This window comes from Cervus elaphus, chromosome 20 (genome assembly GCF_910594005.1).
Source record: "Cervus elaphus chromosome 20, mCerEla1.1, whole genome shotgun sequence".
NCBI lineage: Eukaryota > Metazoa > Chordata > Mammalia > Artiodactyla > Cervidae > Cervus > Cervus elaphus.
The window spans coordinates 110,060,602-110,081,185 of record NC_057834.1 but is presented as its reverse complement, the minus strand read 5'-3'; the positions used below and the strand labels follow the sequence as shown (position 1 = coordinate 110,081,185).

Sequence of the window (20,584 nt, the reverse complement as noted above, 5' to 3'; positions counted from 1 at the left end):
GGGTCTGTTTTGCATTTTGAGTGGAGCTTCTGCCCATGTATGATTATGTAACATCTTGCATTGGTCATATGGAAAATATTGGGTTAGTGAGATAGCCTGGTGTTCAGAATGGTAACACATTTCGTTATATACTATCAAATCATGGTCATTGTTCTCTTCACTCTAAAAGTAGAAAAGTCTCTTAAATATTGAGAAGCTGTCAAACTTATGGAAACATATATAAATTATTCTGTTATATAGAATTCTGTATATATATAGAATTCCGTTATAAGCAGAATTCTAACATTTTACTTGAAAGCTTGAATTTCATCACTGGCACCAAATACTACCAGTTGTTTCCTTTGAAGTGACAGACTTATTTTATTTTTTTTGTGTGTGAAAATGTCAGCAAAATACCCAAGTCTGAATAATCATAGTTACTCTAGAGCAAGGGTTAATGAACTTACCCAGGGTCCCATAGTTAGTAAGTGACTAGAGACCCAGGTCTTTCTGATTCTGCTATATTGTATTGCCCCATGTCTAAATTATTTGGGACTTGCCAAAGCATGTTCTTACAATAGTGTATTGTGGTATCTTTCCTAGAGAGCATGAATGGTTTAAACAAGATTTGCCCAGTTACTTATTTCCTGAAGACCCCTCCTATGATGCTAACGTCATTGATGATGAGGCTGTGAAAGAAGTGTGTGAAAAATTTGAGTGTACAGAATCAGAAGTAATGAACAGTTTATATAGTGGTGACCCTCAAGACCAGCTTGCAGTGGCTTATCATCTTATCATTGACAATCGGAGAATAATGAACCAAGCCAGTGAGTTCTACCTCGCCTCTAGTCCCCCAACTGGTTCTTTTATGGATGATAGTACCATGCATATTCCCCCAGGCCTGAAACCTCATCCGGAAAGGATGCCACCTCTTATAGCAGACAGCCCTAAAGCACGATGTCCACTGGATGCACTGAATACAACTAAGCCCAAATCTTTAGCTGTGAAAAAAGCCAAGTGGCATCTTGGAATCCGAAGTCAAAGCAAACCATATGACATTATGGCTGAAGTTTACCGAGCTATGAAGCAACTGGATTTTGAATGGAAGGTAGGAAATTGTAGTATATGAAAATCATTTGTAGAAGCCATTTTCTGTATAGTAAGCCTGTGTGAGCTGCTGAATTGAGTACTAAGATCAATAAAAAGTTGGTTTTGATATGAATTTAGTGGTCTTAATAAATAAATGGACTGATAAATCCTATTCTTTCCAATAATGTACCATGTGCATTCAAAACAAAACAAATCTTTGTAAGGATGAATTGTCGAATTTGGGGACCTATATATTTTTGAATAGAGAATAGTATTCTTGGCTGAGAAACATGGTTTTAATCAACTTGAAATCCCTTGAGAAAATAGTCCACCTGTTTTAGCATGCATCATAACAGTAACAAGTCATATGTCTTCAAAGATAGTACATTTTTACCTTTCTCTGTCTTTTTAAGGGCAGATTTTGTTTTTACTTTTTTTCGCCAGTAGCTGTAGCACAAGTGGTTGATACACATTATACCATCAGGGCATGTTTATTTAGTAAACAAATACTTTTCTGTAAGTTGAGAAAATTTCTTATTTGGCTAGTATTTTTAGTCCTTAGTTGTGATGTATTTTTGTTACTCTCATCCCACATTTTGCTTTATTAGTATTTTTTTGTTTTTTATTAGTACTCAAATTCATTTCAGTTCTATTTGACTATATGTTGGGGGGATCTGTTTTTCATTTTCAAGTATCTTTTACTGTTGTTCCTTTCTTGAGGACTGTCAATGTACTTTTAAGGGAAGAAAAACATATTCAAACATACCATGTAAATATTCATTTGACATGTTTTTATTTCATTATTTGTATATGGAATGAATGAACAACAGTGAAAGTGAAAGTTGCTCAGTCATGTCTGACTCTTTGTGACCCCATGGACTATACAGTCCATGGAATTCTTCAGGCCAGAATACTGGAGGGGGTAGCCTTTCCCTTCTCTAGGGGATCTTCCCAATCCAGGGATCAAACCCAGGTCTCCCACATTGCAGGTGGACTCTTTACCAGCTGAGACACAAGGGAAGTCCAAGAAGACTGGAGTGGGTAGCCTATCCCTTCTCCAGCAAATCTTCCTGACTCAGGAATCAAACCAGGGTCTCCTGCATCGCAGGCAGATTCTTTACCAACTGAACAATGAGGGAATAAACAATAATATTTCCTTAATACCATTTAAGAAAGAGCTCCCTTTTCTGAACAGTTTTATTTGGTTAGTTAAAAAAGACATGTTAGTGTCTTTAGAAGTCCTTATTGAGAAATTTTTGGAACTAATTTGATAAGGTATTTTGAACACTAGAATCTTCTTTATCTGAGTTGCAGTTTTATTATCCTCAAAAGGCAAATAATACCTTCCTCACAAGATTACTATGATACTTAAACTTTGTGACAGTACCTATTAACAGTGCCTGATTCAAACCATTAACATGTTACATCTCCTTTTTCTGTCTGTTCTATATTCATAGTTAAAGGTATTCAAATTGAGACAGGGAAACCAAAATATTTTGGCAACCAAAATATGGTTTAGAGTGGAGGCGTGTCTGGAATGAAGGCTAGACTCTTAGAATCTCTGAGTTCCCTTTCAATTTTAATTGCTGTAGACAGTATTGTTGAAAGCGAAAGTCAGTCAGTCATGTCCAACCCTTTGTGACCCCATGAACTGTAGCCTGCCAGGCTCCTCTGTCCATGGAGTTCTCCAGGCAGGAATACGGGAGCGGGCAGCAGTTCCCCACACAGTACTGTTAGTGGGGATTAAATAAATACTAAACTACTATGTAATGTAAAAACACAGTCATTCAGAAATTTGTTCTCTACCCCAACCCTTCCAATTATTTGTTTAGATATTATTCTTTGCAATAAAAATAATGGGAAAGTTTTATAGTTTTTTATTTTGGATGTTTTTTCATCAAGAAGGTTTTTCATTTTAGGTAGTGAATGCATACCATCTACGCGTAAGAAGGAGAAACCCAGTGACTGGCAATTATGTGAAAATGAGCTTACAGCTGTACCTGGTTGACAATAGAAGCTATCTCTTGGACTTTAAAAGCATTGATGGTAAGGAAGCCATGCAAGCATGAGCTCTGAGAAGATAAAACTTGGCACTAGTTGACAAGATGTTAAATCTTCTCAAAGACATGGTGGGTAGTCTTCTATACTGGTTTTTAGTAATCTAGATTTAACTAAGAATGTAAGTGAAACAGAAAGGATTGAAGATGAGAAAAATCTCTAATCTAGCACTTCTTCTGGAGAAGTGCTTCCTCGTTTTTTTTTTTTTTAAAAAAAAGGTCATTTGAAGTGTTGACTCTGGAGGAAAATAAGGAATAATAGGGAAATAATTTTTACCTACAATTAGCTGAATTAGGTTGTCACACTTCTCCTTTCATATTTTATCAGTAAGCATTATAATAGCTAAAATTCCCTGTTGATGAGTTTCTTTTATCTTGGGTAGCCATGGTGTCTAGATAGTCCTTTCCTGGGTTTTGGGTTGGATTTTATGCCCATGGCCATCCAAGAGGCAAAGGAGTCAGGGGAGGTGGTCATGTCTAAGGATCTAGTATGAGTCGAGAGTCATACTTGGCTGAGCAAATGTGCTTATTCTGCTCAGAGGCCCAAGTGGGATGTGAGCAGAATAAACCGAGGATCCACTGCTGGATGGAATCAGAGGAAAACTGAGTTCAGAGTTAAGGAAGCTGTTTTCAACAGTTTAAACTTTATTCTTAAATTGCCATCAACGATAGCTGTGTCTATATGGTCCCTAGAACACCTTTTTCAAAATTATCCAGAGTTGTTATTAAAATGCAGATTCTTGGGAACTCTCCCAAACCTAGAAAATCTGAATCTCTGAAGATGGGTCCTTGGGAAACTGGGAATCAGCATTTTTTACAAGATTTCCTTTGTCCCTTCCCCAAGGCAATTGCAGTGTGCTCTGAAGAATCAGTGCAATTGTAATTTCTGTTTTTATATTAATTATTTTTTGTTGTTGTGATATACTGCAAGAAAATAATCCTCCAAAGGTGTGCTTTCTTCAGATAAAAGGGTATCAGGAACCTTTGACTTCGAGGTTGCTGTCAAACAGTATGTTGAGAAGGATTTAGTCATCACATTTTGACTGTGTGGCAGTGTTACAGTTGGTTAGTGATGTCCTTCACAGTTGTGGGAGGGAAAAGTTTTTGCCACCCCTACTCCTAAAACACTGCAACATGACATTGGCTCCCAGGATGCTCTAGCTCAGATGTGTTCACTTAATATTCTGAATAAGATACCTTTATAGGAAGCGCCGGGGTGAATACATTGTTCATGTAAATTGCTCTTCTTTGGTCCATTTCAGATGAGGTGGTGGAGCAGAGGTCTGGTTCCTCAACGCCTCAGCGGTCCTGTTCTGCTGCCGGCTTACACAGACCACGGTCCAGTTTGGATTCTGTGACTGCGGAGGGCCATTCACTCTCTGGCTCGCTCACGGGCTCCTTGACCGGAAGCATGTCGACCTCTGTCTCACCTCGCCTGGGCAGTCACACCATGGATTTTTTTGAAATGTGTGCCAGTCTGATCACTACTTTAGCACGCTGATGATCTTTCCCTAGTTTTTTTCTTTCTGTTATTGCACTGTGAAAATCAGATATATTCTTTAAATTATTATTTTACTTATGGCTATCACATACTCTGAAGTACTGGTTGAGAGCCGTGACTGTCTTCAGGGGACACAGTACCATTGAAATTTACTGAAAAGGAAAAGTCTGAGATTTTATGTACTGTAGACATCTGTAATTCTGTTTTGCCTATTATAAATTCACATAGGCAGTGTCTTTAATATGTGAACACTGACGAAGATTATTGTTAACCTAAAATTGTGGATTCACTATAGATGATTAATATACCTTTACTGGTGAACTATCTCAGTCAACAGGTAGCTTGGCAACATCTTGCTTTACTGTTTAGTGTAGGTAAATCCTGTTTGCTTCGTAAGTTTCAGCAGGCTTTAAGCTGTGTTTATGCACAAGATTTAAAAATAACATAAATATTAGTAAGATAGTATTTAAATGTTGAAATCTTAAGAGCCAGCTCCCCCTCCCCCAAATTTTAGAACCAAATTCTACTAGCAGTTTCTGCAGATATTGCCCAGTATTCAACAGAAGGGCTGTGGTCCTGAAACAGGTAATGGTCATTTCCAGGTTCCTTCAAAACAGCTATAACCAACCAGAGGTTTTATCTTGAGATTTTCCTGAATAACATATATAAGAGCCTTCAAGGTTCTGCTCAGTACTGGAACATCTGGAATTACAACTTTTGTCTTCTTCATAAACTTGTATCATTTTACAACATGCCTTCAAAATCTACCTTTCTCAAGTTCTTTTTCACTGTATTTATTTTTGTACTCCACCGAGCATGATAAAATAGTTAAATGAAACAAAGCAAAATGTCAACAGTCCCTTAAGGAGAACTCTTACCTTTGGTCTCGTACTGTGTGTGGTGGTGAGGAGTGTGTACCTGTCCTTTTGCATCCTGTAATGCTAATTACTCATCAGAAGTTTGTTATTGTAGTCACCCCACTCCCTCACCTTCCCTAATCACCTTTGTCTTTGCTTATTGTTTGACCCTTAGTGGCTGATGGACTTAGTTTTGAAATCTTCTCTGGTTCTCTGTCTTTGTTCTACATCTTAGTTGCTAGCCATCCAATTTGAAACACTGTTCTGGCCTTAAGGGCTTTAGTGTACTTCCAAAGCTTGGTAGGCTTGTGACCTTCACTGTTGAACCTGTTAGGGCAGGGAAGCCTTAAACATTCAAAAAAAAATCTCTCTTGAATAAATATATGTGTTGTTTACATATATACATATATGAATTTGTATACCAGTGCTTTTAAAGGAAAACCAAACTTTTTTTTCTTTTTTGGCTTTGTGCAAGTGTTTTAAGGCTTAAAAAAAAAAACCCTATATAAAAAGCAGGGTAGATAATAGCCCATTGATTATATTCTGTTTTAGTAAAAAATATTTAATTTTTAAATTATGTGTAATTTATCTAATTTGTATTTATTCGTCTTGTTTGATATGTTGTAATTAACAGTCTCATTCACCTGACTTACCCTAGAAATGATTAAGTGTTTAAGCTCTTGAAAACAAAAAGTGAACACTTCCTTGACAGATTTCTCTCTCTTTGCCAAAAAGAACGTGTTTTCTACCGAGAAGCAAATGAGGATGTTAAGCCAAATCTCTCTTGTGTTTGGGAAGGACAAGTACGTCTGTCTTTAAAGAGCGTTGAGTCAGGAGTTTGCAGTTTGTCACATAATATTGTTTAGCAGAACTTTAAAAAATGGTATTACATAACTTTTAAGTATGACTTAATATCAAAATACAAGGAATCCTTGTTTGCCAATTTGAGAAAGAGAGTGGGGTTGCAGTTAAGGTGTTTTAAAAATTTAAACCTTTGAAAGATTGCCATCTAGTGGCATCAAAGTATACTTTTTTGTGTATATTTTTATAGGGATAAGCAGTCCTGCTGCATTAATCTCGATGTGTATATACATCTGGCAAAATTTTGGCCCCAACAAATGTGTACATACCTCTTCTGGGAAACACAGGGCCACCTCATAATACTTGCCTGTTAATGGGATGACCTTCAAAATAAATTAATGTGACTCCTTACTCCCAATGACAAAATCCCAAATAATTTTGAAGGCAGAGAAACAGTAGGAAGGAATCCAGTGGCATTTTAACTTCCTTAGTTTAATGAATCAGATGTTAGAAACATATTAAAATTGCTTTATATGGTTATCATGTTTTTTAAAGTTAAAAAATTATTTACTATTTTTTCATTCTTGCCAGTATTTATGAATATCTACATTTCCATAGCTACGTGTTTTCAGAGAACCAAGGGTCACAGTTTGGGTTTTTGTATGCTGAAGTTTTTAGAGACAGCTCTTCTGTGAATGTAGCTGATGTGATACATTGGTCTGCAGAGAGATTACAGGAGGCTCAGTCCAGCATGATAGGTCTAGAACATCTTCATAGGAGTCTCGCTGCAGCTCATGCAGGACAAGGGAAAGAATCAGTTGCTAAATTCCCACATTTCAGTCTTGTAACCTGGATGAGTGTGGATGTGGCATGTGGTAGACAGACCTGGGGTAGGAACACTTTCTTCATGTTATGATTTTGAAGGAGAACTCTATTATTAGGCTACAGATAAAGTCTTAGCTATATCGTGGAAAAGGAGTCCATAATGGTTCTAGAACAGCATTTCTGAAACTGCATTCTGTGAGATGCTCTGCAGAAAGGGGGTTTCATTGAGCAAGTCTGATAAATGAAACATGTTACTCTCCTGCTTAAAGATGACAAAGGATGTGACCATTAAAGACTTTGACCAGTCCTTCTGTGGAAAAAGAAAATCATTTAAATTTGTTTAATCCTGCTTTGTCCAAATTAATTTAAACATTGTTTTAAACTTACTATCCCATGGGGGGAAAAGCATATTTGGAAAATAAGACTTTAAGAAAATTATCTACCAGGTTGCCATAATTAGGTAGATAAAAATAAAACTAAGATTTCATTTGCCCTTATCAGCTGTTGGAGAGACTATGATTCAAAATCAGAATTATTTTAATCTGTATACATATTCATCTTGGGCGAACACTGGGTTAGTGGAATTTTGCATGCCTACAACTTACTTCATAGCACTTTGATTGTCTTAATCAGGTTTGGTATTTTGTGGAGAGCAAAATTTATTCTTTTTTTGCGTTGAATGGATAATTAAAAAACCTTAAATAAGATTACTTGTAAAAATGGTGTAAGAGACTAGTGACTAATGCTTTGGTTCAATGGGTAATGAGTCAATAGCTTTGATTCCTTCTTTCAGAAAGTGTACGTTTCAATGAACATTTTCTGAACACTTTTATATAAGAACACACCAAATTTAGATCTAATTCCGGTTATTCTTCAATGAAGGAACAAACAACATCCCAAATTACGTATGTAGGGTGGGAGGCAGACTGTTACAAGTTGGGCTTTTGTTTTGATCAACAGACATTTGAGACTCTTTTGTAACCTCTGGTGTTTGCATTCCTTGATACTTGCTAGCCATAAAGAGAATCCAGGAGCCTAAATTATTCGGAAGTAACAGTATTCCATGTCAGCCAATTGGCTATATGTAGGACAGACGGTTCTCCCCTTTCCTTTCTGCAAATAGGTTTCCTGTGACAGTTACATAATCCTGGGCTTGCTTTCTCTTATTCCCTAGCCAGTTTGTACTCAGGGAATACAAACTGATTTTTATATTAGATGAGACATAATTGAGAAAATAATCATAGACAACTGTTACAGATTCTTTGACTATTTGAATTTATCTGAAAATGTACATTTTATTGAATTAATCTAAGCAATGTACCTTCGATTTTATAAACTAAATGATCGTGGAATCTGCCTGCCATAGGCACTGCATCTTTGTCTCTTCACTGATTAAAATCTTGTTAATGACTGTGAAATCTTAAGTATCTAAATGCTAGACATACTCACAGTTTTGTCTATTTTTATTTCTTTTTAAAAGACCTCCACATTTTCAGTTTGGCATTTCTTTACCTGATACTTTTGTCACTCTGTGACTTTTTAAATAGAGAATGTACTTTTTTAAGATAATAGATCTCAGAGACTCTAAAATTCTGGATGAGGGATCTGTGCAATTTGTAAGTCACATCCTGTGTTGGGCTTCATTTTTATAACCTCTGAAGTGGAAGGGATAGATTAAAAGACCTCTGGGTTACCTTTGAGCTTTAAAATTGTCTCTTCTCTGCCTTTTCATATGATTTGTATTAGCATTCACTTTTTACATGCTGAGAGATTGTATACTAATGTAAATGATCTATATTTGCTTGGCGAGGTGTTTTGAAGATACATACTTGAATGTTTTTCTAAACACAGCTGCCCCCCTGCAATATAAATGACAAAATCATCCAGAAAACCAAACATGTTAAAATATTAATATCATGTATGTGTATTTGCCATACTGCAAAAGATGACAAATTTGGAATGATGGAAGTGTTCCATACATTTTAATAGTGATTGTGGCTCAGCTGATAAAGAATCCACCTGCAATGCAGGAGACCTGGGTTCAAGCCCTGGATTGGGAAGATCTCCTGGAGAAGGGAAAGGCTACCCACTCCAGTATTCTGGCTTGGAGAATTTCATGGACAGTATAGTCCATGGGGTCGCAAAGAGTCGGACACAACTGAGTGACTTTCATGTCACTTTAGATCCACAGACCCTCCATATCTATTAACTTATTTAATACATTACAATCACCTTGTGTGTTAATGATTTTCCAGATGAGAAAGCAGGACCAGAAAGCTTTTCACAAGCTTTAATGCCATATAATGTTCAATGATGATCACTGTTCTTTATGTGCCCCCTTCCCTTGGGGGAAACAGTCTGAAACATCTTAGTAGCTAAGTAATAAAGATAAACATAGATGCATTGCTTTCAAGTCTTAGAATGACATGAAGTAGTCTTAATATTTTTTAGTTTATTTGAATGAGTTGATTGTACTAACTAGAAATATTTATGATTATATATTGATTTTTGTTAAGTACTTCTAAGTTATTGAGGGTGCTTAAAACTACTGAAGAAATTTTTTAGGCCATGGTTCTTCCTTTATTTATGTGATTCTTATAGCACAGTGCTTTTCTTTGAAAAAGTAAAACCAGCCCCAACTCCTATCTTAGATTATCATAATTTTTGACTATTAATCTAAATTAGGCTTATCTAAATTTCACATACAAATTGGTAATTTTTCATTTCATATGCATATTAGATGACAAGATATTACTCTCATAAAGTATATTTCTATTCATAAACTACCAAGTATTATCAGCTTGATACAGATTCTTCCAGACCTTACAGAAATTTGAAATGTAATTTATGTTTGAGCTTTTAAGAGTATATCTTATTTACGCAAGTTGCTGGCATCCTTACCAGCCTTTTCCATATAGAATTATAATGCATTTGATGCCACTGAACAGTAATCACATGAAGAACAGGACCCACAGTATAGACTAGATTAAGTTTTAATTCAGCTTTTTCAGCCATAACCTGATAAGAATCAGGCTGGGTCTGGAAGTGATCAGATTGTGGGACTGTGTTAATTTTGTGAGTCAGTGTTTACTGCCAGCCTTGCACAGCAATGCCAGTTTGCAGCCATGGTTGTGTATGTGACTTTCTGTAACTACTGTTTATATATAAAGCAGTTCAGATGTTATGGAAGTAGCTCATGATTTTATCTGGACAAACAGGGTAGGTAAATTTAAGTTACATTTGAAAAAGTGCAATTAAGGAAATTCTAGAGTAGAAAGCTCTTTGGAGGAAAAAGTGAAGTGTTTATAGAATATTCTAGCATGACAACACTTTAAAACATATATAGAATTTTGACAAGGTTCATACAGTGTGAATTTTTTAACTCAAGGTTTGCTCCTTTGTGTTTATTTATAATTTCAAGGAAGGAATAGGAACATTCTACCCAAGGAGAACTACACAGTTAATTTTTTGCTGTTAATTTAAGCTTGCATTTTTCACAAGTAAAAGTCCTTTTTAAATTTTGTTACAAAGGAAAACCATTTTTCTCGACAGGTAATGATTTCCTAAGGTGGAAAAGAGAAATAGATCCCGCTAAAGAAGCAAAACACCTTAATTAATTGTGCCTTCTCTCTTAAATTGTAGGAATAATAATTAGTTAAAAACTTATTTAAACTGTGTTTTTTCCCTAATTCTTCTTATTTTTACTTGTCTGTCCTCCACAGTCACATTGTCTGCTTTTGCCTGTTTGTTTTTGGGTTCCTTTGGCCAGACCTCACTGTCATTGTCAGAAATTGTTCACTAGGTGTGTCTGTTTATGTCGTTCACTTTTTAAGTCACCTTGGTAAATGTTTGGCTGCCTTCTCATGGTTTTGAAATGAAAGCGATGAATAGCAATCTTTATATTTCAACCCTTTAAAAAGTTTGTAAGGGAAATAAATAATGCAGAGCAAAGAACAAAATCTAATTTGGAATCTGATTCTCAGTTTGGCTGCTGTGGCAGCATCAGGTCGTTTAACCTCATTTAATGTTTTCATCTATAAAATATGGGTAATAACCTACCTCACAGATATGTGTGAGAAACTGTTTGGAGGCCCTTGTTTAAATACAGGGTTTATCATCATATTTAATGTAAATCCCTTTTTTTCAAATAGATACCTTTGATACTAATAGGATGAGTATCTTGATTTTAGGTAAGTTATGTGGTAAGAATGTAGTAGAAAAATGTTTAGGAACACAATTTCACAAATTATGGTATTCTTATTTTAAGTGACTTTTGAAATTTCTTAAAAATATCAAATATTCAAATATTAAATTTGTCTTTTGTTGCAAGAGATATTCAGAACTTCTTAATATGTTGGCTGAAGATGCCTTAACATACCAAATTACAGCTTTCTCTCCAGACTACTCACAAATATCTATGGTTGTACAATGTTTTGAGTGTTTAATGTAAAATTGTTATAGAACTGTGAACTCTGAGCATAGTAATCTTAATATTGTTTTAGGAAGAATGCTTGTGTTCTGTATCATATATGCTTAAATATCACACAGTGACTTTGGAGTGCAACAAACAAAACTGAAAGTTGACAGCCGTTAGGTTGTTGTGTCCGTGACAATCATAAGAAAATATAAGATTGGATATTGTTCAAAAAAACTTCAGGAACATCTTTGGGAAAAAAATTCCATAGGCTGATATATTTACCCATCAAAACACTTGATTACATAGCTAGTAAGATAATTTTTTTAACTGTTAAAATTGGGATCATGTTTTATAATTCATGTAAGAAACAAACAAAAAAAAGACCAGACTCTTAGTGCTTTTGTGTTTTAATAACCATAGATGCAAATTTCAGTTTTGTTATATATATATATATTTTTTGTGAATGTTAAATAATCAGTGGAAGGATCTGTCTTCCAGCAACTGTGTGCTATGGGTGTCCTCTTGAATTACACAGCATTTCATAGTTACAGGTTCTCCCTAGTTAATATTTGCACTGTACAAGCTCACAGGTAACAAACACAAAAGAGAAATGATTACTTCCAAGCTTTTTTCACAAAATCAAATTAAAGTCTCTGGTTAATTTGAAAGCTCTTTTGTTTCTATTCAGTCATTGATACTCTGCATGTCATTTAATAGTTGCAAACAAAGCTGTTGTAGAACTTGGTTGCCTCTGACCCCTTGGAGATTCCATACCATCTTTGTCCACTTTTGTCTTCCTTGTTGTGAACTGTAGTTTCTAACTTTAGCCACTGTATTAGTTTCCTATTGCTGCCATAAGAAGTTACTATAAACTTAGTGACTTAACACAAACTTATTATCTTACAGTTCTGTAAGTCAGAAGTTCTGTGGACTTAGCTGGTGTTTCTGCATCAAGTCAACACAGGCCGACAACCAGAGCAGCAGTAGGGAAAAGCTCTGGGCCGAATTTGTTTCAAGGCTTATTCAGGTTGGTGGTGAATTCAGTTCCATGCTGCTGTGGGACTGCAGGCCTGTTTCCCTTCTGGCGCTTCACCAGGAATCACTTGCAGTTTCTAGAGACCAGCATCATTGCCTGGTCCATGGCTTCTTTCATACTCAAAGCGAGTAACAGAGGGTTCATACTTCAGACATTTCCTGCCTCCTCTTCACTACTTCTCTGACTGGCTGACTGCTCTGGTTATCAGGGCCCATGCTATTAAATAGGGCTTACTTGAATCATCTCCCTATTTTAAGGTCAGCTGGTAAGCAAACCTAATTTCATGTAAAAAGTTTCTTTTTCCCCAAGTCACATAATGTATTTATAGGTATTAAAGTCAGGATAAGAAGATCACTGAAGCCAAAATTCTGCTTATCATAGGAGAGGAAAGGAAAGGCCTAGACAACTTCAGGCTTACAACAGAGTTTTACCCTGAAGGCTGCTGAGAATAGAGAACAATGTAGATGTGGTCCTATGTGCTTATGATGGTCACCTCCCATATACTTTTTGAAAATCATCCAAGTTGAGATTTATAAGATTTCTATTTGCTTCCTCAAACTTCTAAACTTTTCTGATTTCCTACAATAAGCATCTATTACCTATACAATTTAGGAAATAAAGGGAAAAGATATTCAGTAAAAAAAACAAATATGTTCTCTCCAAATTTTGGATAAAGAAAATGAACTCTTATAAATCTCAACTTGGATGTTTGTCAGAAAGTATACAGGAGGTGACCATCATAAGCACATAGGACCACATCTACGTTGCTGTTTTCTGTTCTCAGCAGCCAGCAGTGTAAAAACTGTTGAAAGCCTGAAGTCTTACTCCTGTTACCCAGAAACAACCACTTCTTAGCAGTTTGTCTTTATGTATTGACTTTTTTCTCTTCCTCCGCTTCCCTCTAGAATCCTATGTTTTAAAAGTTCTGAACGTATGTGGGAGAGGCCCTGCTGGAGAGAATGCTATGGTGGCTTAGAAGACCACGTGTGTCAGAGGTTCTGGAAAGGAGGAAGGGACGGCTCTGTCGGTGCATGTTAGCAGGTTGCCGGTGGCCTGGCCTATACATGAATGAGGGTGTCTTTAACCTCTGTTAGGTTCAGGTCCCTTTGCAAGCTGTCTTTTTCTCTGACAGAGTGTTGTTATCTCTAATGATATCTTTTGATACAAAATTAAAAAGTTAAATAGAAACTAGTCTTTCCATTGAAATGTTTTGCTAGATTAGGGTTTCTAGGAGACAGATGACATCTGCTTGAGACATCACTGAAATTATAATGTTTGCATTAAGGGACTGTGTAGATTAATAGCATTGAAACTGAACTTCACACACTGATTTAAAGAATGGAAGGAATGTGGCTGATCATGAAATAGAAATAACTACTTTGATATAGATGGAATGTCTTTCCTAAAAATGTATTCCATATCAGTAGTTATTAGGTATTTGTTTATATTAGACCAAATGGTTTATACTTTAAAAACATAGAAAAGTGTTGTTTCAAAAACCTGTTAAGTATATTTATGTAAAATTTTTATATCCTAGCCATTCTTTTTTTTTTTAAAGACTGGATTATTTTATTAACATCTTAGTACATCCAATTTTAACAGTTCATTGAAACCAACATGCTTCTTTTTCATTATATGATTTTTATCCTCTTTTCTTGGCTAGTAGATTTACTAACATAAAAGATTTCTTACTAAATTATAGTGACTCTTTTGCTATCCCATGGACTGCAGCCCATCAGGCTCCTCTCTGTACATGGGATTTCCCAGGCAAGAATACTGGAGTGGGTTGTCATTTCCTTCTCTGGGGAGTAATGACGACAGTTTTCCCCTAACAATGTTTCTGGTAGCCGTGGGATTCATCAGAAGTGGTTGCACTCCTTAGGAAATAGAGCAGATGGCCTGATGCACCTAAGGATACCTTGGATTGATTATGAGGCCATATCACACTCACAGGGTTTATGCAGTGATGTACACATCAGCCTTTTTGCCTTGATCTCCCTTACAGATGACTTCTGAATTTGAGAGGTCAAGATATCCTAGCCATTCTCTCAAGTCTTAATTTCAAAAACCTGTTTGTGTTCAACATCTTCCAACTTCACAAAAGGCCAGGTATTAAAATAACCACACTTATACAGTATTTTGTATTAAGGGTTTTAGGACACTTATTTATCTATATTATTCTATTACAGCCTGACAACAGTCCTGAGATGTAGACAAGGTGAGTGCTATTAGCACTGCTTTACTGATGAGGAAATAAGAGACTCAGAGCTAAGTCATGGACTCAGAATACAAGGCCATGCCACGAGACAACGTGAATGGGACAGAGCTGTGTCAGGTAAAATTGAGTCCCACTGTCACCTCAGGATCTAAGGTCATGTTTTGGTGAGGTGGCAAGAGTGATATGTAGGTTTTGGTCCTCTTTGTATAGGAGCATTGCATGAGTGGTCTCTGCTCAGCACAGCCTTGCACTCCCTCTCACTCAGCCTGGGCCACACCTGGCCTTGTCTCCTACAGTGCCTGCAGTGTGGGAGACGGCTGCAGTTGCCTGGCTGCCCTGCCTCTCAGAGTAGTAAATTTAATTTGGGGGGTTGGGGGGGCCTGGTCCACACGGAAATATATTCCCAGTCTTTGGTGTCAGCCTTAATCTCATCTCCCAAAAAAGAAATTTCATCATCACATCTCAATCCTGTTTCTCTCTTACCTCTCCCTCTAATGGGGCTCCTGTACTATATATACTTCTGTTGTGGCTGTCTTAAGGTTTAGTGCTCTTTTGCCTTGAATATTGCAAAGATGACTAGTCTCTCCTTGTTATCTGTCATCCATAATCAGTCACCCATATTACCGTGATTTTTTTTTTTCCCTTTTCTCTCCAGACATCTGGTGTTGTCTTCCTGCTTAAGACCTCTGGATGGTTCCTACTCTCTAGAGGAAAAAGTCCAAGTGACCTCTGTTACATTCTAGCCCTGGCTTACTCCATTTCAGCTCTTGCTACTTCCTACCAGATACACTAGGCTCCTTCTACTTTGAATTTCTCCCTGGTCACCAGGGAGGGCATTGACTTCTCTGTGTCTTGTCCAGCAAATATATTATGTTTAAAGACCAAGTTTTGGTGTCACCTGTATGTTGTTATAACTGTTATTTGTAATAATCTCTCCACCTATTTTCCTCTCTAAGCCCTATGAATACCTTTGATACTTTTTATCTGGAATAAGCCTGGCCTTTCTTGGCACATGCCATTTGGAACAAGAAAAAAAAAAAGATAAAAGAACCTAGAAGCTTAAAAAATAGTGTCACAGTATAGAGGATGAGGCCATGGATCATGCCCTTGAAGGTCAGAGTCACCCTGCCTAACACGCCGTGTACATCATTTGAAAAATAGAATGTTATTTACAGCTCAGCTGATTTTTATTCTCTGTAAGTAAAAATACTTATAAATTATTTTAATACATATTAAGGCATAAACAAAATAATATCCTGTTGTCTAAAGTAAAAAATGGTTATTTTAAACAGATACAGTATATAATTTAAATGTTATTAAACATATTTAGGCAATTCTCAAAATGTTGGGTGAATTTAGGAAAAAACTACTTTCCAGCATCCTATTCCCAAAGAAACTAATTTTTGGCAACATTTGTTAGATTCTTAGTTTTATGATAAAAATCAATGAGAAATGTCCTCCTGCTTTAGGATTATACCTGAAATTGGAGTATTTGAAAGATGTTGGTTACACTATTTACTTATCAGAATTAAATTACACCCAATTTAAATGCACAACATCATCTTGAAATTATAAACACTCGTGTACTAATATTAGAAGCATTAGAAGCAAACTAACCATCTGCACAACTGACTAGGTGCCATAAGGCATGGTTTCTAACTTTGGACATGGCTCATTAAACAAGTGCTCAAATGCCCACACACACAGTTTCACATTCTGAGCCAGCAGTGAAATACATACTGAAATAGACATTGAAAGATAACTGTTTAGTAGTAAAACCAACATCTAAATGTGGAGGATTTTTCTTTTCTAAGTTGTTAACGAAAATTTCCACAGATTCCACCGTCTCATGCTGGCAACATAAACTAATATAAAGCAGGGCTGAGACCTTAGAATTAGTTCACACTTGAGCAGACCATACCACTTGATCTTGATCTCTCTAAGGTGACCAAACTTGTTTCCTGAGGGAAAAAGGGAGAAATAAACACTTTGAAATACAGGCCCATGGAAGAGTAAGAGATTTGGGGAGAATTTCTTATTCAGTTTAATATTCTTATACTCCTTTAAAATGTTTACAAATATGCTCTTTAGAGAAGTCTGATAACATACTCAGAAGTGGCAGGCAAAAAAATTACTCTTCCAAGTAATTTTTATAGAATAAAGAAAGAATTAGTTGCTCAGTTGTGTCCGACTCTTTGTGACCCCATGGACTGTTGTAGCCTGCCAGGCTCCTCTGTCCATGGCATTCTCTAGGTAAGAATACTGGAGTGGGTTGCCATTTCCTTCTGCAAGGAATTTTCCTGACACAGGGATTGAACCTGGGTCTCCCACATTGCAGGCAGATTCTTTACCATCTGAGCCACCAGGGAAGTCCTCCTTATAGAATAGAGCATTGCATATTTACAAACTTTTCCTGAAGTATATATATGCAATAGTCTTTTCTTGAGACTCATGTACACAGTAATGTATTAAGTATTCAGAATTTGATTTAAAGTATAAAGTCAAACCACTTACTTGAAATCTAGATGTTCAATTAGCACATGTCCATCTATAGAAATAAAAGTCACTATTACTAATCTGAAAGTTATAATGCTTTGAGTTTTTTTCAAAAGCAGTGATTGAAATCTTATGGGCGATAACCTAGTAACTTACATTTGCCTTCAGAATTGCGGCATATCACTAGATTTTCTTCAGTGATATCGATGACGTCCAGTTCTTCTCCAGGGGTTATTGGCAAGTCAGATATTCCATTTCTTGAATTATTGGAACACACCACTGCTGTGTTGATGACAGTAATCTCTTTGTCATACTGAAAGAAAAAATTACTAATCAGAACATGCTTGCATAGACTTATTCTTTTTCATTATAACAACATTAATGGAGGATATACTATGGTAACCTTAAAATAAATTCAAGAGGCCAGATATTTGTTAACTAATGTCTAAGGAAAAAGAAAATAGCAAGATATTTAGGGAAAGAAAGGTTATTTAAAGAAATAATAGTACATTTATTTATTATCACAACCTTTACATTTGTTTGGTAAGATATTTTCAAAATGTTTTCATATCCGTTATCTAATTGTAGTAGAAGGAATTCTGGGAGGTGAGAAGGTGGTAACATTGGGATAAATTAAGTATTGTGAATGGTATATTAATTGTTCCAGTAATGAAGTCAATCAGTAAACCCAGGAAAAGACAAGTTATAAAAAGAGGGAAACAGAAAACCTCTTGTGTAGTAGTGCTTTAGAGTTTATAATGTTCTTGTATATATAGCATTCTAGATGGCACTCTTTCCACCCTTCCTCTTTAGTGGGCTCATATATTCTTGCATACATGTATTAATAGCAGCAGCACACATATTTTAAAGAGGTAGGAATGGTGTGTAGCTTCCCTAATAGCTCAGTTGGTAAAGAATCCACCTGCCATGCAGGAGACCCCGGTTTGATTCCTGGGTCTGGAAGATCTGCTGGAGAAGGGATAGGCTACCCACTGCAGTGTTCTTGGGCTTCCCTTGTGGCTCAGCTGGTAAAGAATCCACCTCCCACTTGGGAGACCGGGGTTCAATCCCTGGGTTGGGAAGATCCCCTGGAGAAGGGAAAGGCTACCCAATCCAGTATTCTGGCCTGAAGAATTCCATAGACTAAGTCCATGGGGTCGCAAAGAGTCAGACACGACTGAGCGACTTTCACTTTAGGAATGGTGTGTGGGAGCAGGTCCCACTCTCCCTTGGTAGTTAGACAGTTACTTGTGGAACAACTGAGGAATTCGACTTCTGGCCTTAGGAGAGGTTGGGTTTTTTTTTTTTGTTTTTTTTTCTGTTATAAAACTAGCCAATCTACCCATGTACAGGTACACCACCTTTTAATGTATTGAAATCCACTTATTGGAAAAAGTTCTAGAATGTGTAGCTTATACTTGCATATGTCTGCTTCACTAAATTAGGGTAGCCACACATCTTCCTTTGCTCAGGATAGTCTCTATATTTAATGTCTCAAGTTATAAATATTTACTATGATTAAGTGTTCCTCCTTCCCCTCAGAAGTGTCCTGGATTTGGATGATGAATTATGACGGGTACCAAATGCGATCTAATCCACAAGATAGGTTTTTCTTTTGCCTACTAGAGTAACAGCTTCTTAACTGATCTTACCCTTTCCAGATCACTGTTCACAATGATTCTTAAAATGCGAATCTGATTTTTTAAGATAAAATTCGAAAAACTCTTCGTTCAAACTCAGATTTCTTAGTTTGACATTTAGGGTCCTTTGCACAACATCATTCCCCATCCCCCTCTCTTTCTTTTCCCTTCACTGAAGCCTCATCAAGCTATATGATAATCCTGAACGCACTGTGTACCTTCCATATTTCCATGCCATTGCACTTGCTGTTTTCTCTGCCTGAAATGCTTTTTTTTCTCTTAAGCACTATTCATGAAGGCTTTCATGACTGCCCTGTATAATTTACTGTTTTAACTGTACTTTGTATGTACCCCATGATGGCGTTTAATCAACGTATTGTCTTGTAAAATAAAAATGGGAAGTTTTATCCATCCTTGCACCCTCAGTGCCTGACACAAATGAAGTACCCAATATTTTGGTTGGGTGTGATTTGAGGTGAGTAAAAATGATTGAAACTGTATAGTTTTCCTAATGATATACGAAGGAGACTCACCACAGGTGATTGGGAAGAATGGACTCAAGAGAATGGGAATTTCTGCTGCCTATGAGAGTGTCACAAATACACTGGGGAATAAAAGCACTAGATGGAACATAGGGTCCTTTCAACAAGTAATTGTTACACACTCATTTTTCAACTAATCAAATAATGTCATGGTTTACAGTAAGTAGTTTCATATTACAATTTATAGATCTAGTAACCCTAATTAGCTTGGTTCAAGCAGAACTTATTAATGATTAAGAAGTTTTTGTGCTTATTCCTAAGTTGAGTCCAAAAACATTTTCATACAGTGTTAGGTACTACACTAACCTTCTTGCCTGGAGAATCCCACGGACGGGGGAGCCTGGTGGGCTACCATCTGTGGGGTCACACAGAGTCGGGACACGACTGAAGCGACTTAGCAGCAGGTACTATTACGCTCGCTACATGGACAGGATACATAACATAACCCCTGTCCTCCAGGAATTCATAGTTTAACTGATGAACATGTATTGCAACAATGCTAATGTTTTGTGATAAGCTAGAGGTTTGCTCAGGTATAAAGTATTGTAGAGGAAGAGTAATTTCTTTAGTCAGCAAGCATGAGTTCCTAGAGGCGACGCCTTGACTAGGTCATCACAAATGAACAGGTGCTAGTCAGATGGAGGAGTAGCAAGGGCACACCTGATGATGTGTCAGGAAGGGCTCAGGTCAATGTCTGAGGAAGGAACTAGCAGGATGAGGATGGAGGTGGATGTTCATTCAAGAAACAGAACGACGAACAATTTGTTGCCAAGGCACAAAGAGCACGGCAGAAGAATGGTGAGAAATAAAACCAGAAAGACGGAGGTCATGACGTGAGGAGCTTTATGTAACTCTCTCCATCCAATGTCTGGTATGCGGGAGGTGTTCAATGTGTGTTCCTTAATAATGCTCACTGTGACAGTACATGAAATCAAAAGGGAGGCGTGTCTGAACCTTGAAATTACAGAAAAATGCTCCATGGACTCAGTGACAGAGTTGTTTAATCATTCAGTGTACCCACTTTTATGTTGGGAGCTAAGGGGAAACTTGAACAAGACAAAAATCTGTCCTTTAAAAGTGACTCAGACTTTAGTTCAGACTACAGGAACACACACACACACTTTGG

The 20,584-nt window shown here is 36.8% G+C and overlaps 2 protein-coding genes across 3 annotated transcripts in view; one reads left to right on the top strand and one right to left on the bottom strand.

Annotated features, from left to right (window-relative positions):
* The window catches only part of PRKAA2 (protein kinase AMP-activated catalytic subunit alpha 2), a 69,572-nt gene extending 57,378 nt beyond the window's left edge, over positions 1 to 12,194 (top strand). For both annotated transcript variants that reach the window (XM_043877455.1, XM_043877454.1), the window contains exons 7-9: positions 583 to 1,087; positions 2,988 to 3,114; positions 4,388 to 12,194. In XM_043877455.1, the coding sequence (XP_043733390.1) occupies positions 583 to 1,087; positions 2,988 to 3,114; positions 4,388 to 4,626 (871 nt within the window). In that variant the 3' untranslated portion in view covers positions 4,627 to 12,194. The remainder of the gene's footprint in view (positions 1 to 582; positions 1,088 to 2,987; positions 3,115 to 4,387) is intronic.
* Positions 12,195 to 14,032: 1,838 nt separating this feature from the next.
* FYB2 (FYN binding protein 2) overlaps positions 14,033 to 20,584 on the bottom strand; it is a 127,928-nt gene continuing 121,376 nt past the window's right edge. The window contains exons 17-19 of the mRNA XM_043876370.1: positions 17,433 to 17,589; positions 17,295 to 17,328; positions 14,033 to 16,741 (exon numbers count right to left, since the gene is read on the bottom strand). Coding sequence (XP_043732305.1) covers positions 16,720 to 16,741; positions 17,295 to 17,328; positions 17,433 to 17,589 — 213 coding nt within the window. The 3' untranslated portion in view covers positions 14,033 to 16,719. The remainder of the gene's footprint in view (positions 16,742 to 17,294; positions 17,329 to 17,432; positions 17,590 to 20,584) is intronic.